Source organism: Globicephala melas, chromosome 15 (assembly GCF_963455315.2).
Source record: "Globicephala melas chromosome 15, mGloMel1.2, whole genome shotgun sequence".
NCBI lineage: Eukaryota > Metazoa > Chordata > Mammalia > Artiodactyla > Delphinidae > Globicephala > Globicephala melas.
The window spans coordinates 72,864,489-72,879,765 of record NC_083328.1 but is presented as its reverse complement, the minus strand read 5'-3'; the positions used below and the strand labels follow the sequence as shown (position 1 = coordinate 72,879,765).

Sequence of the window (15,277 nt, the reverse complement as noted above, 5' to 3'; positions counted from 1 at the left end):
CATGGCTTCCTGGGTGAGTATGAGGACAGAGTCACCCCATCAGCCTGGATCACTCACCTCTGGTCTCGTGACATCTGAGGGAGAAATAAGCTTTGGCCCTGATGTAATTAAGCCCTTGTGTGTGGGGGTGTATGTGCTGCAGCAGCTCTGCAGCTGTCCTAACTAATACACACACTTTGGAAAACTGCAATCCTAACCAGTTTCTCTAGAAGCAGAGAAATGGGCATTCTTGTTTTCTTTGGGTCTATGAGGGTTGTTTGGGGGGAGATTTGTCCATGCCCATGGACAAGCTCTTTAACTTCCCTAGTGTCGTTTTCCTTAAACTTTCCAAACCTGGCAGGCAAAGCTGACCTTACCCTCCCTCCCCGTACCCGTCTGAGGTCTGGGCTCCCCTACCTGTCTTGGTTGCACTGTAGATGTTCTCGATAGGAAACACGGAGCCCAGGCCATACAGCAGGACTTTGGCCAGGGCAGGAATTAGTTGAGTGGTGGTGACCAGCACGTTGACACAATTGGGCCTGAGGGCAAAGGAGATGGTGAGTCAGAACTCCAAGGTACCACAAGGCCAGGCCTCCTACCCCCGCAGCTGAGCCTGGAGTCGGTGGGAATTCTGGTGGGGTTTGGAGGCTCTGGCTAAGTCGTCTTCAGGTGAGGCTAGAGCCCAAGGATCCTCCAGCTATTCCTCTCTTTTAAGCCTGAAGCTGCCTGACACATTGAAATCTAACACAAGTGTAATAGTTTTCCTATTTAAAAAGCAAATGTTAGGGACTTCCCTGGAGGTCCAGTGGTTAAGACTTCGCCTTCCAGTGCAGGGGGTGTGGGATCGATCCCTGGTCAGGGAGGTAAGACCCCACATGCCTCGTGGCCGAAAAACCAAAAAAAAGTAAAACAGAAGCAATATTGTAACAAATTCAATAAAAACTTAAAAAAAAAATGTTGGGCTTCCCTGATGGCTCAGTGGTTAAGAATCTGCCTGCCAATGCAGGGGCCATGGGTTCGAGCCCTGGTCCAGGAGGATCCCACATGCCACGGAGCAACTAAGCCCATGCACCACAACTACTGAGCCTGTACTCTAGAGCCCGTGAGCCACAACTACTGAAGCCTGCGCTCTGCAACGAGAAGCCACCACAAGAAGCCCGGATACCACATCAAAGAGTAGCCCCCGCTCACCACAATTAGAGAAAGCCCGTGCACAGCAACGAAGACCCAACGCAGCCAAAAATATTTTTTAAAATTTACTGCAAGGGCCACACACTAAAGTAGCTGCAGGGACGTATTGGCAATGTGCGTGAGTGACATGGAACAAGTGTAGGACAACAGGGAGAGGTGAGGACTGGGGTAAACTGCAGAGCACATGCCAGTTCTGACGTTTTCCAAGATCCTCGAAACCTGCAGCTATGGATTAACGTTCCCAGTCTTTGGGATAAAGTGTGTATCAAACAAAACACATCAGCAGGATGGATTCAGCTCGTGAGCTGCCATTTTGTGACCATTCATCTGTTGGGTCACAAGAATTCCGATGCTGCAGGGGAGTAATTTGTTCTCTGGCCCAGGTGATCTTATTTAAGAGCAAGAGGCAATTTAGTGGGAGGTCTAGAATGAGACCGGGCCCTCCTGACCTCACTGAGAGCCCGCCAGATGATCTGTGTGATCCTATAAAATGGTTTTCACAGGGTGACGTTGTGGCTGGAGGGTGTTGTGGGCAAGAGCGGTTGGGACAACAGACCTCCGTACAAAGGTCTTTCACTCTGCTGGCCCCCATCAGTCTCTGCAACTACCTGCACATCTGAGGGACAAGGTGTCCATGGTGCCTGTACACCCCAGCTCTATCAAGTGTCTGGCAGGTGTGCAGGGGAGAGTTTGGGGGTCCAGTTCTCCCAAGTGTGGAAATGGAGGGGCTGCCACCCTTGAATGGGAGAAAGTTCAGTGGCGCAAAGGAAAACGGGGGCTCCCACCTACCGCGAATTGATGAGGTTTAGTGCCTTCAGGGAGTGGGTCAGCCAGAGGTCCGTCAGAGCTTCCAGCTCGGCTCTGAGCTGTAGCCATGTCTCTCTTTTGGGAGCTCCTATCAAGCCTACGGACAAAGCAAATAAAAATCATCGCTGCTGTCATTTCAAAGGGCTGGGGGGAGTAGGGTTAGGGAAGGTGAGTCTAGGTTTCAGATCAGATGACACCCAAGGTCAACTTCAATCCAGTGACCTTAATTTTATTTTGAGATTGATTGGATCAGTCAATGGAGTCGAGTAGCTGCCTACTCAGACCTCTTCCCTTGACTGGCCAGGAGCTGGTTAGAGACCTTGTGATAATCAGAAACATCCCCAGATGCCTCCTGCGTGGGGAGGAGGCGGCATCACCTGTTAAGAGCCAGCGGCCTAGAGAATTCCAGAAACAGCGATCCGCGGGCCTGGTCACTACCGAGCCAACCCTGCCTTCAGCCCCTCCAGGCTTCTGTTCAGTGTGGCAGCCAGTGCTCTCCTGCCACTGAAGCTGGTGGCTTTCACCTTGCCTACACAGTAGAGGCACCAGGGAGCTCTGTGGGTCCTGATGCCAGGCAGCGGCCAGGCCAGGAACTGGAAACTCCTCAAGGGGTTCTGATATGAGCCAAGTCTGAGAACCGGTGTTTCCACAAACCGCCTGGGGATCTTGTTAAAAACGCAGGTCTGGCTCAGTCACCTGGGGAGGGGCCTGAGCATCTACACTTCTAACAAGCTCCCAGGTGATGCTCATGTGAGTAGTGAGGGCTGAAGCCCGTGGCCCTCGAATTCCGGTGAGCATCAGAATCACCTGGAGGGCAGGTTAAGCCACAGAGCGCCGGGCCCACCTCAGAGCTTCAGGTGCGACAGGTCTGAGGTGGGGCCAGAGAATCTGCATTTCCAGCAAGTCCCCAGGTGATGCTGCTGGTCCAAGGACCACACGTGGAGAACCACGGCGGGGGTGGGGGGTGTAATCATGGGCAAGATGCCCCATCCCGTCCTCAGCTTCCCAGCCCCGCCCCGCCCCCCTAAAGTGAGGATAAGGGAATCTTAGTGCCCCAGAGGGCGTCACAAGGGTGACGCTGAGTGAGCTAGGACTTATAACAAGCCTCTCAGAGCAGTACCTGGCACAGGGCAGGTGGGATGCGAGTGACAGCATCCATCCTTGATGAATTTCCCTTGGTCCAGGGGTTGCGCCCGGAGCACAGGCAGACCCTCTGACCGCTGTGGACGACCCTCTCCCCGACCCACTCACCGCCGACGTTGTTCTTGTAGGTGTTGTACATCTCCTTCACTCGCCGGTAGCGGAAGGCCAGCTTCCTCATCCAGTCCACGCCGCCGTGCACACCAGAGCCCAGGCACAAGCTGGCCCCCGGGGCCGAACTGTGGAAGCCATCAGCGGAGAAGTTGTAGGTGCTGGGGAGACGGGAGAGGGCAGGGCGTGGGAGAAGAGACAGTGTTACTGTCGGGGAGGTGGGAGCTCTTCACCAGGAGACCCACGGGGTGGGGTTTGGGGCACCCACGATGTCCCTGAATGTTCGAGGGTGCCGTGGGTATGTGCGTTCTGGGGGAAGCAGGATCATAGTTTTTATTAACTTCCCAAACAATGGTGGCATCCTTTGCTCTTGCCTAGTCAGCATCCATTCTCCTTTCTTTTGGTATCAAAGAGCATCTATATTTTGGGGGGGCAGCCATTCTGTCCCCTGCATGCAGTGGCCAAGCTGGGGAAAGCCTCCCTCTCTCCCCCTTCAGAGTCTGAAGCTGGAAGGCAACTCCAAAAAATGGTTGGCCTTGGTTCATCCTGAGAGAAAGTTCCAGAAGAATATGCCAGTTAGTTTCTGCCACTCTGATCCCCAAACCTGCTCTGCTTCACATGCCCCATAAGCCCTGACTGCTGACCTTTTCCTCCTATTCTGTGAGCATCTCTGTATCTTTCTACAGACATTCCCTATGTTGGGGACTTCCCTGGCGGTCCAGTGGTTAAGACTCTACGCTCCCAATGCAGCGGGCATGGGTTCAATCCCCGGGTCCGAGAACTAAGATCCTGCATGCCGCAGGGCGTGGCCAGCAAAAAAAAAAAAAAAAAAAAAAAAATTCCCTATGGTAATTTTTTTATCTGTTAAATTAAGCAGAGTAGATTGCTGGTGCTTTGCAGACATAACCCTCCATCAGCATGAAGCGTGGTCTGGGGACGAGTCAGAGTGTCATGTGAGGTTAATGACAGAAGCGGCAGCTGGGAACCAGAAGGGGAAAGCGTGGGCGATTGACCACCTACAGCAGCTAGAGCGTGAGAACGAAAGCCCTAGCTCTCCACGGAACACCATTTTCTTTCCCTCCACTGGAAGCTTGGTACAGGTTTGCAAAACCACAGGCCGTTGCAAGGCAAAACCAGAGCGTGACAAGGGATGTGTGGACCAAAAACTTCAAAAGTGAAAGTCTCCTCGAACAGAAAAAGCCTGGGGGGAGCAGGTCAGCGTGGTATATACCACAGCCTCTTGGGGGGTGGGCTCAGCTGACTTTTTTTTCTCTTTGCATTATTTTATTGTTTCTGGATTTTCTGTGATGAGTTTAAGGGTGGAGAAAGATATCGTATTTTTTAAAAAGATGTGATGCACTAGGGATGAAACAACACTAGGAAATTGTATCTTAGGTATCCCCGGTTTAACGCCACTGCTGCAGCAGATAAAAGGGAATTTGAAAAGTGTGAAGTGCTGGGTCGTTCTCCCTGTGGGCCACGTGATGTCCTGATGCCCATGTGCCGTCCCGCACCGTTCTGTGCCTGGGGCTCAGCCTGACAGCCTGAATATCGAACTGGTGACAACGAAACCCCTGCAGGATCCACAGAAGCGCCTTGAGTGATGCCTGAAACTCAACAGCAGATTTCACCACGTGGGCTCCACTGGGGCAGGTGGGCCAGGAGAGCACTGACCCAGGTGACTTAATCCCAAAGGCCTCAAACGTAGACTCTGGCATTCCCTCCAGAGCAGGCTGGGTAGACAGTCACAGAGAGATACCAACAGGCTGACAGAAGTTCTTTCGATGTCTTCAAATTTTTGCCCATATGTCCATAAACACACACACACATCCACCTGGGTCATTTTTCACAGACATTTGTGTGAGTGTGCGTGTATATAAAATTGGAAGCACTTAACTCATAATGTCAGAAAGTGGTGAGTTGGAGATGGTGGGAACAGGGATGATCGTAGTTTCTTCTCTGCTCTTTACTGAATTACTCAAGTTTAAAAGTTGGGGACTTCCCTGGCGGTCCAGTGGTTAGGACTCTGCGCTTTCACTGCCGAGGGCAAGGGTTCAATCCCCGGTTGGGGAACTAAGATCCCGCGTGCCTCGTGGCGTGGCCAAAAAAAAAAAAAAAAAATACAATACAATAAAATAAAAATATAGGTTGTGTGTAATTAACTTGTTTGACCACTAGCTTGACATCGCGGTACTGGACACCATAACTTCTGAGATCTTAAGAAGGTTATTAAAAAAAAAAATTAAAAAGATACATGGAGAATAAGATACGACTGTTCTAATAACTTGTTTGCAATGATAACGTCCTCTTTCCCACGAAAGATGCCAGTGGGTTTATTATACAGACATGTTGCTTTCTTCTCAGTCCCTCTCTTGGGTGGCGGTGACCACGGGCTGAAGAGGAATAAAATATCCCCAACTAGTAAAAGGGAGCAGACAACATCTAATCGTAGGGGCAGAGAGCCATTTAGCAAGGACTACTCACTGTGCTGGGCACTTTTCTAGCACATTCTTATCCTGATGAGAAAGGGGCTATGTGACTTTATCCCATCACGGCCCCTCATTTCCAGAAGCCACACTTTAAATTGACACGTGCTCCTTCCTCTGTACTGTCAAGGTTCCCATCTTGCCAGAGAATGTCTTCTGCTTTTTCTTTTTTAAAGACATTTTATTTTCCATCAACCTCATTTCCATTTTCTGTTTAAGAGTCTTTGGAAGAACAGCTTCGGACCACTCAGTGGTTGTGCCTCCCCAACCAGTGGCCTGAACTCCGCAGTCTTCAGTAGGGAGCCACCGGGCAGGCACAGAGGTCATCTGGGAGCCTTCAGACTGGTCTGCGACCTTGAGTGGCAGTGAACTTGGGAGCTGGAGCATCCGTTCACCCCAACGTTGCTCCAGGGTTACAGCCTTTTCAGCAGCGGCCTGCTCTTCCTTTTCAGCCTCTTCTGGATCCCTGTGGAAGCAGAGATCAGGCATGACCTCCCCAGGTGCTCACGGGAGATGGTACCACTCCTGCGCAGGACATCCCAGGCCAGCATCCACCGTGTCAGACCCGCTGGGGAAGCTCCCTTGTTGTTGTAGGGACGGCACAGAGGAGAATCTGCTACACACAGCAACGGCAGGCAGGTTAACACAAGAGCCTCTGGGAGAGGCTGGTGGTCAGCGCTGGAATCAGTAACCACCAGAAGTCGTGGCGCCTGGAAGGCTGCCTGGATCTGGTAAGTGAAGTTTCCAGAGTGAAACAGCCAGAAATAGAAGTAGGTCCGGCGGCAGCGACAAACTTCAGCACAGCTCGCCGGTCAGTCTTCTGGAGGACGTGACACTGACATCGACTGGGTTTTCAGTGGCAACCATGGCACAAGCTGCCGGCAGAAGCTTCTCCCCTGTTCTCTTCAGACTTATGATGTAGATGCTGTCACTTTTCCTTCTGCAGATGGACCGATCCATTTGGAAGTCAAGGTTGGTACCTCCTAACTGGGTTCCTGCTGCAAAGAATTTGAGGACATCCTCCTTTTTCATTTGCAGGACATCAAGGACTCCGGCCACTGTGGAAATTTCCCTTTAAGTAATGATGGGAATCTAGAACAATGCCTTATGGACCCCTCCCTGAGTAGTGCAGAAAGGCTAGAGAATTTATTCTTGAAAAAGAACACTGACTCTGTAAACTCAGGATACCTGGGGAGATGCCTGGATGTTCTGCTAAGAGGTGGAGGGCAGGGAAGGGTGTCCGTGAATCCTGCCTCACCCATTTACCAGCTGTGTGAGGTTGGGCAGGTTACTGAACCTCTCTGTGCCTCCCATTCCCCAAGTGTAAAACAATGATGATGATAAGAGCAACTATTTCCTAGGGTAACTGTGAAGATGCAGTGAGTTAAGTCACATAGAGCAACTGGAACAGGGCATGGTGCAAAGTAAGGGCGTTACCACTGTTGGTTTTTACTGTTAACTGAAAACAAAACAAAACAAAACAAGGGGCATTTGATAGTTGCTGCCTAGCACACAGTAGGTGCTTAATAGATATTTCTTGAATGAACAAATGGGGAATTTGGCTTCTAGTGGGAAAAAAACACCCTTGGATTGTGGATTCTTGAAATGAGGTACCAAACAATCAGCATGAATCAGGGTTCAGAGGGCCACTGCTCTAAATTCCAAGCCAGCCAACTACAGGGGAAACGATAAAAACAGAACACTGGTTACTCACTGCCTTGAAAGGGAGAGTGGTTCCCTGGGATGACTTCATGACAAGGACACAATTAGCCTTGACCTGGGGTTTATTTACTCCACAAATTAAGCAGTCCTGGCTGGCAGTGGAGCCGTGCTCTTTGCCAGGCCTGACTGCAGAAGGGATTTTCTGAATGGCTAATTAAAATGAAGCAGGCGATGCCCAGCTATCACTTCTAATTGTGCTGGGCTTTGAAAAGACTTGCAGGGCTCAGGAACAGAAACTTTGATTTCTTTTTTTTTGAGTAAGTTGGAAGACACACCTAGGCAGCAAACATTAAGTTACCATGAATGGCTCACAGGCAAAACGTTATTTGGTCTCATAATATTTTTGATGGGCCTAGAAGCGTTGAATAGTGATAATTCTGATAAGCACAGCTTAATAACTAGGGTTCTGTTTTTATAATGGGCAGGCTTGGAACATTCCAGCCACATTCTTCTGAAAGCTGTCTCACTTTGAGCAGCTGGGTACCTTATTTCTGGAATTCATGTCCTAGGAGTGTTTTCCCCTAGAAATCAGACATACCACTTACTCACTCAAGAAATATTTTTTTGAGTGTCGACTCTCAGTTTTACATTAAATAACGTATGTACGTTAGTGAGTGCAGTCAAACCTTGGAAATAGGTTTACCGGACTCTTCATGGTGGTGATTCTGGGAGACGAGATCAGAGGTGGTGTGTGGTACTTTTCACAATGTGCGTACATTACTTTAGTAAAGCAGGGAAAACCCCCAGAGAGAGAAACATATGCAGAGTCACAGAGGATGTGCAGGAAGCTCGGCCTCAGGGATTCGGGACGATGCAGAGCAGGCTGCAGGGTGGGGGGCAGGGTTGTGATTTTTTTTTTTTTTTTTTTTTTTTTGCGGTACGCGGGCCTCTCACTGTTGTGGCCTCTCCCGCCGCGGAGCACAGGCTCCGGACGCGCAGGCTCAGCGGCCATGGCTCATGGGCCCAGCCGCTCCGCGGCACACGGGATCCCCCCGGACCGGGGCATGAACCCGCGTCCCCTGCATCGGCAGGCGGACTCTCAACCACTGCGCCACCAGGGAAGCCCAGGGTTGTGATTTTGGAGTTCAGAGAAACACCGGTCCCAGCTTGGGCTGAGGGCAGGCCACCTTGCCCTGATAACTAGCCCGTCCCTCCTCTCTGCTTCCTAGTGAAAGGCAAGCTTGATAACCAATCAGAAGGGGCATTTTTGATTGACCCCCAAATTCCTACCTTAAATCTTGCCCATTGTCATCGGATGAGACATCATCCACGTGGATCTGGTCACAGTCCTGTAGAGAATTTGGCAAGAAGAGAAAAAGGGAGAAATGTGACTGGTGAAGCTGATGCAGCCTTTAAGAGTTGGTTTCATAAGCTGAGGGGTGAAGGAGCACTGAACTGGGAGTCAGAGTCCTGAATTCTAGTCCACACTTTGCCACTGAAGGTCAGGTGACCTTGGGCTAAGTCTCATCCTTTTGCCTTTGGCTATACGGGGTGGTGGTGACCGTATAATTTATCATGCAAACCCAGAAAATTTTGCAATGTAAAGGGGGCTGCTGTCAACGTTACATTAGGAGGACAGGCACAAAATAGGACCTATCTCCCTCTGCCCCCAGGTACACTAGGACCTATGGTTACCATGGCCATACGGTGGAAGCCTTTCACTATTCAAAGTGTTTCCTCTGCTTGGAATGCTCTTCTGCTTTCATCTCCTTAGTGAACCTTGGATTCTTCAAGCATTAGCTTCAGGAGGTACCCCCTGCCCAAGTCCCTCTCTGTATCTGGGACCATCATTTATCAAGCATTACTACGTGCCAGGCACCATTCCAAGGGTTCGCCATTCAATGGACTCCAATAACATGCTGCTTTCCACTACCCATACATCTCTCAGTTCTCTTTGGAGAAATACCGTAACACATGGGAGTTAAGACAGAGGGGAAGGGATGATGTAGGTGGGCACATGACCCAGGCTCAACCAATCAGAGAGACCCAGGGTCCCTCTAGCCACAGTGATGACTTCAGAGATGAGTGTGTGGCCTCAGCTGGACCAATGAGAACCAGCCCTGGGACTTTTGGGAAAGAGGAGCTCTCCTTTCCCTAAAGCTGCTGGATGGTGAGATGAAGCCTGGGGCTGTTAGAGGAAAGGAGGTCTGGGAGTTGGAGAGAGGGAGGAGGCCCTGATCAGATCACATTGTTTGCTCCTCTGGATCCAGCCACAACTGAGACAAGGCCACCCTGACTACCACGGCAGGCTGAATGATAGCCCCGCAAAACAGCCCTGTCCTAATCTCAGGAAACGTATACAGAAAAAGGAACTTTGCAGATGTGATTAAGTTAAAGATCTTGAGATGGGGAGATTATCCTGGATTTTCCCGGTGGACCTCAAATGTAATTACAAGGGTCCTTGTAAGTAAGAGGCAGAGTGGTATTTGACGACAGAGAGGAGAAGGGAACTGGAGTGAGGTGCTTTGAAAATGAAGGCGGAGGCCGCAAGCCAAGAAATACAGGCGGCCACCAGAAGCCGAGAATGGCGAAGAAACATATTCTCCCTTCAAAGCCTCCAGAAGAAACCAGCTCTGCCAACATCTTCAGCCCAGTGAAATTGATTTTGGACATTGATCTCCAGAACTGTGTTGTTTTAAGCCACTAAGTGTGTGGTAATTTGGTACAGCAGCCGGAGGAGACGAATACACGGACTTTTCCATTTCAGTCAGTGGAGATGGATTTCTGTCATTTTGCAACCAAGAGGCAAGTGATGCAACAGCTCCCAAGGAAGCCTGTGAACTCTGCCTCCATCAGAAGGTCCATTCAGGTGATCGGTCCATAAGGCAAAAATCGTGAGCACGCTGTGCCTGCCCCCCCGACGGTACTGGTTAGAGCTCAGGCTCTGGAATCGGATCACCCGGGCTTGGATCCTGGATCCAACCACTTGAGCAAGTGACTTAACCACCCCAAATCTCAGAGATCAGTTTGGCAAATGGAGATAATAACAGAACCTGCTTCACAAGGTTGACGAGAGGAGAAGGGTCTGGCTACATAAATGTTAGTTTTGATTATTGTGTTAAGATTTGTAAACGTCCACGTTTTGGTTTGCAAGACAATTTCAGGGGGCAGATATCTCCTCGCAAAGGCTGCTAGAGAGAGGAAGATGCGCGTGGAACTTTGAGCTTGGCCTCTGAGAGGAAAACTGGTTGTAACATCTCTGGGCCCTTGATGGGAGGAGAAAAGCTGGGGAAAAAAATGGTGGTGTCAACATTTTGAGCAGATCTCTTTTTACACAAGGAAGAGGCTTGAGTTTATCTCTGAGAACAAGAGTTTTGCTGGGGGATGATGGGACCACCTTCCCTCCATCACTTTTTAAAGATATACAGAGATAACTTAGTTGTTATGGAGATGCGGGGGTAGAGCAGGTGGGGATAGTGGCATTTGGGGCAGCCTGGGCTGCTCTGTGGGGATCAAGGTTGGAACCTGGAAGAAGGGGTGGTGTGGCCGCTGATCCCTCTCTGGCCCCCCTGAATGAGCTCTGGACTGGAAGGCGGTTTGCTGGATCCTCTGGATTGGAAAGAGGTTTGTTTCCAGAGTCCCTGGCACACTTTGCCCACAGCTCTGTGGCAGTGACAAAGTAGGACTCAGAGTCCTGCTACACGGCACCTCACGTGTCTGTGGGCCTGGCACAGCGCCCAGGCGTGGGCAACGGTGTGCTCTGACAGGTCTGACAGCAGGGAGGTCTACCCAGAGGCTTCCTAGGGGTCAGCCATGGGCAAATGGTAGCCAGAGCAGAGGGCAAAGAACACGGCAGATGCTCAGTGGTGACCCCACCTGAGAAACTCTTTGGATAGTACTGGAAAAAAAACTAGGTGGGGGGCACTGAGTGACCATCCTTGAGTGAGCGGACATCTGGTTTACACCTAAAGCTTTTCTGCTGTATTCCGTATTTCCTTTCTTTCCATGCACCCAGGATTCTGATGTCTTGGTGGTATAATTGATCCCCCTCCCTGAGAGGGTGTGTCCTTTCCTAAATAGTTGAGCACGATGGGACGCCCCACTGGAAGAGCCGATAGTCACATTATCTAATACAGCAGAGGTTGGCCGCGGGTGGTTCTTTATAGTTAGATTCAATTAAAATTAAACAGAAAATTCCGTTCCTTAGGCCTATTTCAAGTGCTCGATAGCCAAGTGGAGCCAATGGCTACCATACTGGATGGTGCACGTTTTCCATCATTGTAGAACATTCTATCGGACAGTGCAGCTCTGGAGGGATAAAGAAACGAGGTTGACAATTTCTCTGCTGTGTTGATAGGTTCAATTAAGGAAGAGCTTGCAAGCTGGCCTGGAGACATATCTCATTTAGCCCCAAATGTGCTTAAAACATTAAAACATTTTTTGGAACAAGAGCCGTCTCTCTCTCTCCCCCTTTCCTCCGTCCCTTCTCGCTCTTCTTGTTCTCCCTCTCTCTCTGTCTCTAGATTTTCAGCTACTTTGAGAATTTACACGCTCTGGCAACGCAGGGCTTGCATTCGTGTATCCTGAGAATCCTTAGCCTTGACGCCCTTCTGCAGCCTCTACTGGGTTTTCCTCACTTTACCTTACCTGCTTACTTGGCCCCTGTGGGCATCCTAGTTTGAAACCTCTGATCCAGAGCAATCTCATATACCTGGAAGGATCCCAGGGCCAGCAATCCTAACAGGTTAATGAAAACTGTATTTAAAAGCCAGCGCTGACTTTGGAGACCCAGGCACCAAGGAAAAATTAATAGCAGATTTCCCCCCAGTCCATTGCTTTGCCTGAAATTGGAAAAACACCTCCCCGTGGCCCCCAGGCCTCCCCTCAAGCTTGAAAGCTGCTCTGGGGGGTCACCAGGGCTCAGGCCTCTGGGCAGGGTTCCCTGTGCTTTCCCTGATATCAGGGGAAAGGTATGTGGGGAGGCTCTGTTTTTCTCATTTGCGAGGGGATTGTCGGGGGTGCTAAAGTGTGACAACAGTAGCGATCACATTTCGGGCTTAATAAAATACCATGACGCTCAGCTAGACACTACCTCATACTCCACCAGCTGACCTGGATTGAGTTACCCGCTGGGCCAGCACCGAGGGGAGTGGGACAAAGCGGAGGACACGAAGATGGGGCTGGGCCCTGGGGGAAGAGGATCATATGCCCCTCAACTGTGCTGCACGGGGGGCAGGCCTCTCAAAGGATGCCAGCCTCTCACGGCCCAGGGTGCTTCTGGCCTCTCTGGAGTCAGAGTGTGACTATCATGGGGGGGGGTGTGTCTGAGCGGGACTACCCGCCCAAGACAGAGGATGGGTTCCTGTGGCCTTGGCATTGGTGAGGCGCAGTGGGGCTGAGGAATTGACACTTTCTGACCCAGAGAAACAACTGCAAAGAGTCTCGTGCAAGGATGTCCAGCATCCCAGTGAGAAACTGGAAACCCCTGCAGTTCCCTCGATTGGATCATGGTGGAATGAACTGTGGTATATCCATTCAGGGGAATCCTACCCAGCAGCTCAGAAGAAAGAGGGAGATAGTTATGTTAGCACATGGAAATGTTTCCAAGACATCCTACAGTGCAAAAAGCAGCAGATTGGAGAATGAGACATCCAGTATCACACATGTCGATATTTATAAAAACCAATTAAAAACAAGGTGATATATATAAATGTATCCATATACATAAATGGAAATAGAAAGATCTGGATGCTCACACGTCCGACTGGGAACAGTAATTCCATCTGGGAAGGCACTGGCGTTGGGTTAGTGGTCAAAGGAGGCTTTAACCTTACTGAAATGCTTGCTTTCCTTTCCTTCCTTTCTCCCTCCCTCCCTCCCTGTTTCCTTCCTTCCCTCCTTCTTTCCAAGGAGAATATGGACATATATCGCTTTTGAAAAATAAAGTATCTCCCTGGGGAGGAGAGGAGAAAGCAGGATCTAACACTGGAGGCCAGAGGCCAGCGATATATAGCCTCTGACTGGCTCCCAACATGCCGGGGTCTGTGCTCAGCACTTCACATAGATTAACGGGGATACTACTGTCATTCATCTTACACAGGAGAAAATGAGGTGAGAGAAGTACAGGAACAGGTCTGTTATGAGCTGAATTGTGTCCCCTCAAAAGATGTTGCAGTCCTAACCCCAGTACCTGGGAATGTGACCTTATTTGGAAAGAGGGTCTTCACTGATGATCAAGTGAAGATGGGGTCGTGAGGGTGGGTCCTAATCCAGTATGACTGATGTCCTGATACAAAAGGGAAATCTGGACACAGAGACAGATATGCACACAGGGAGAACATCATGTGACTGTGAGGGCAGAGGTGGGGTGATAGGTCTACAAGCCAAGGAACGTCTCGGAGAAGGTAGGAGAGAGGGGCAAGGAGCAGATTCTCCCTCAGAGCCTTCAGAAGGAGCCAACCCTGCCGACATCTTGATCTTGAACTTCTGGTCTCAAGACCTGCAGGACAGGAAGTTTCTGTTGTTTAAGTCACCCAGTCTGGGTACTTGGTTACCCCAGAAAACTTCCGAGGCCATAAAATGAAGGCGAGGAGGAGCCCAGGAGGCTGTGTGCCTCCAGAGCCTGTTCTGGCAAAGATCCATCCATCCTAAGACTAACTTATAAAAATGCCTCCCGTGGGCCCGGAACAGCATCAGAGGATGCTTGGGTCAAGAGAGGGGAGGTTTCGGGACTAACCTGACTCTTGTCCTCAAGGTACTTCTTGTGTCCCCGGAAAAGAGAGGCTCCTCTGCTGCTCCCACCATGGTCCAAGCCATCATTACCTGCCACCTACACCAGAGGGTGGCAAACTATGACCTGGGGGCTAAATCTGGCCTGCCCGCTGTTTGTGTAAATAAAGTTTTATTGGAACACAGCCATGCTCATTCATTTACATACTGTCTAGGGCTGATTTTGTCCTACAACAGAACTGAGTAGTTGAGACAGAGACAGCCTGCGCCACAGAGCTTAAAATATGTACTCTCTGGCTCCTTACAGAAAAAGTTAACTGAGTCCCGACTCAGACTATTACAGTCACCTCCTCACTCTGCCTGCTTCTACCCTGTCCACCCCCCATCTTGCCAGCCTAGTCTCCATCCAGCAGCCAGAGGGATCCTGCTAAACCTTAAGTCACTTCCTGTCCTTCCCCTGCCCCAAACCCCATAATGGCTCCCACCTCCCTCCAAGTGAAAACACAGTCCTCACCATGACTCGGGCCCCACTTGTCTGCACACGCTCCCACTCATCACTCTCCCGCCACCATCTCCCACCCCTCTCTCACTGCACTGCACACACAGCAGCCCCTGCTAGTCCTTCAACAACCCTCATGCTCTTGCCCCAGGGCCTTTGCATTTACTGTTCCTTCTGTTTTGAATGCTTTTCCCTTCTCTTTCCATCTATCAAAAGCCTGCGAAGGTTTGTTGATGTCACTGCCTTTGTAAAAACTGCCCCAACTCTACGCCATGTCAGGACAAATGTTTCTGTGCTTCCACACTTCGTGGGGCCTGTAGGGTTAATCTAGGCCTGATATAATGGCCGATTTCTTCTTTCATCTGCTAAACTGGGAAACCCCAAAGGTAGTGCTTTTTTTTTTTTTTTAATTTAAACTGTTTTTTTGCAAGGTCAGAGAGTACAGCAGTTAAGAGCACACACTCTGGGATCTGGGTCAAATCCTGACTCTGCTTACTAACAGAATGGACTTGGACAAGGTACTAATCTTCGTGACTCTCAACTTCCTTGTCTGTAATTGAGCTATAGAATGGTACTGCCCACATAGGGTTTTGTAAGGATTGAATAAATCAATACAGGTAGAGCATTTTGCAAAGTCCCTCACCCACAGAAAATGCCACATACACGTTTGCCT

At 50.1% G+C, this 15,277-nt stretch overlaps 1 protein-coding gene across 5 annotated transcripts in view; it reads right to left on the bottom strand.

The window, feature by feature from the left end:
* Positions 1–15,277, bottom strand: part of EYA2 (EYA transcriptional coactivator and phosphatase 2) — a 272,328-nt gene that overhangs the window by 8,879 nt on the left and 248,172 nt on the right. For all 5 annotated transcript variants that reach the window (XM_060284864.1, XM_060284859.1, XM_060284860.1 and 2 more), the window contains 4 exons: positions 8,667–8,725; positions 3,229–3,389; positions 1,960–2,074; positions 397–518 (listed from right to left, as the gene is read on the bottom strand). In XM_060284864.1, coding sequence (XP_060140847.1) covers positions 397–518; positions 1,960–2,074; positions 3,229–3,389; positions 8,667–8,725 — 457 coding nt within the window. The remainder of the gene's footprint in view (positions 1–396; positions 519–1,959; positions 2,075–3,228; positions 3,390–8,666; positions 8,726–15,277) is intronic.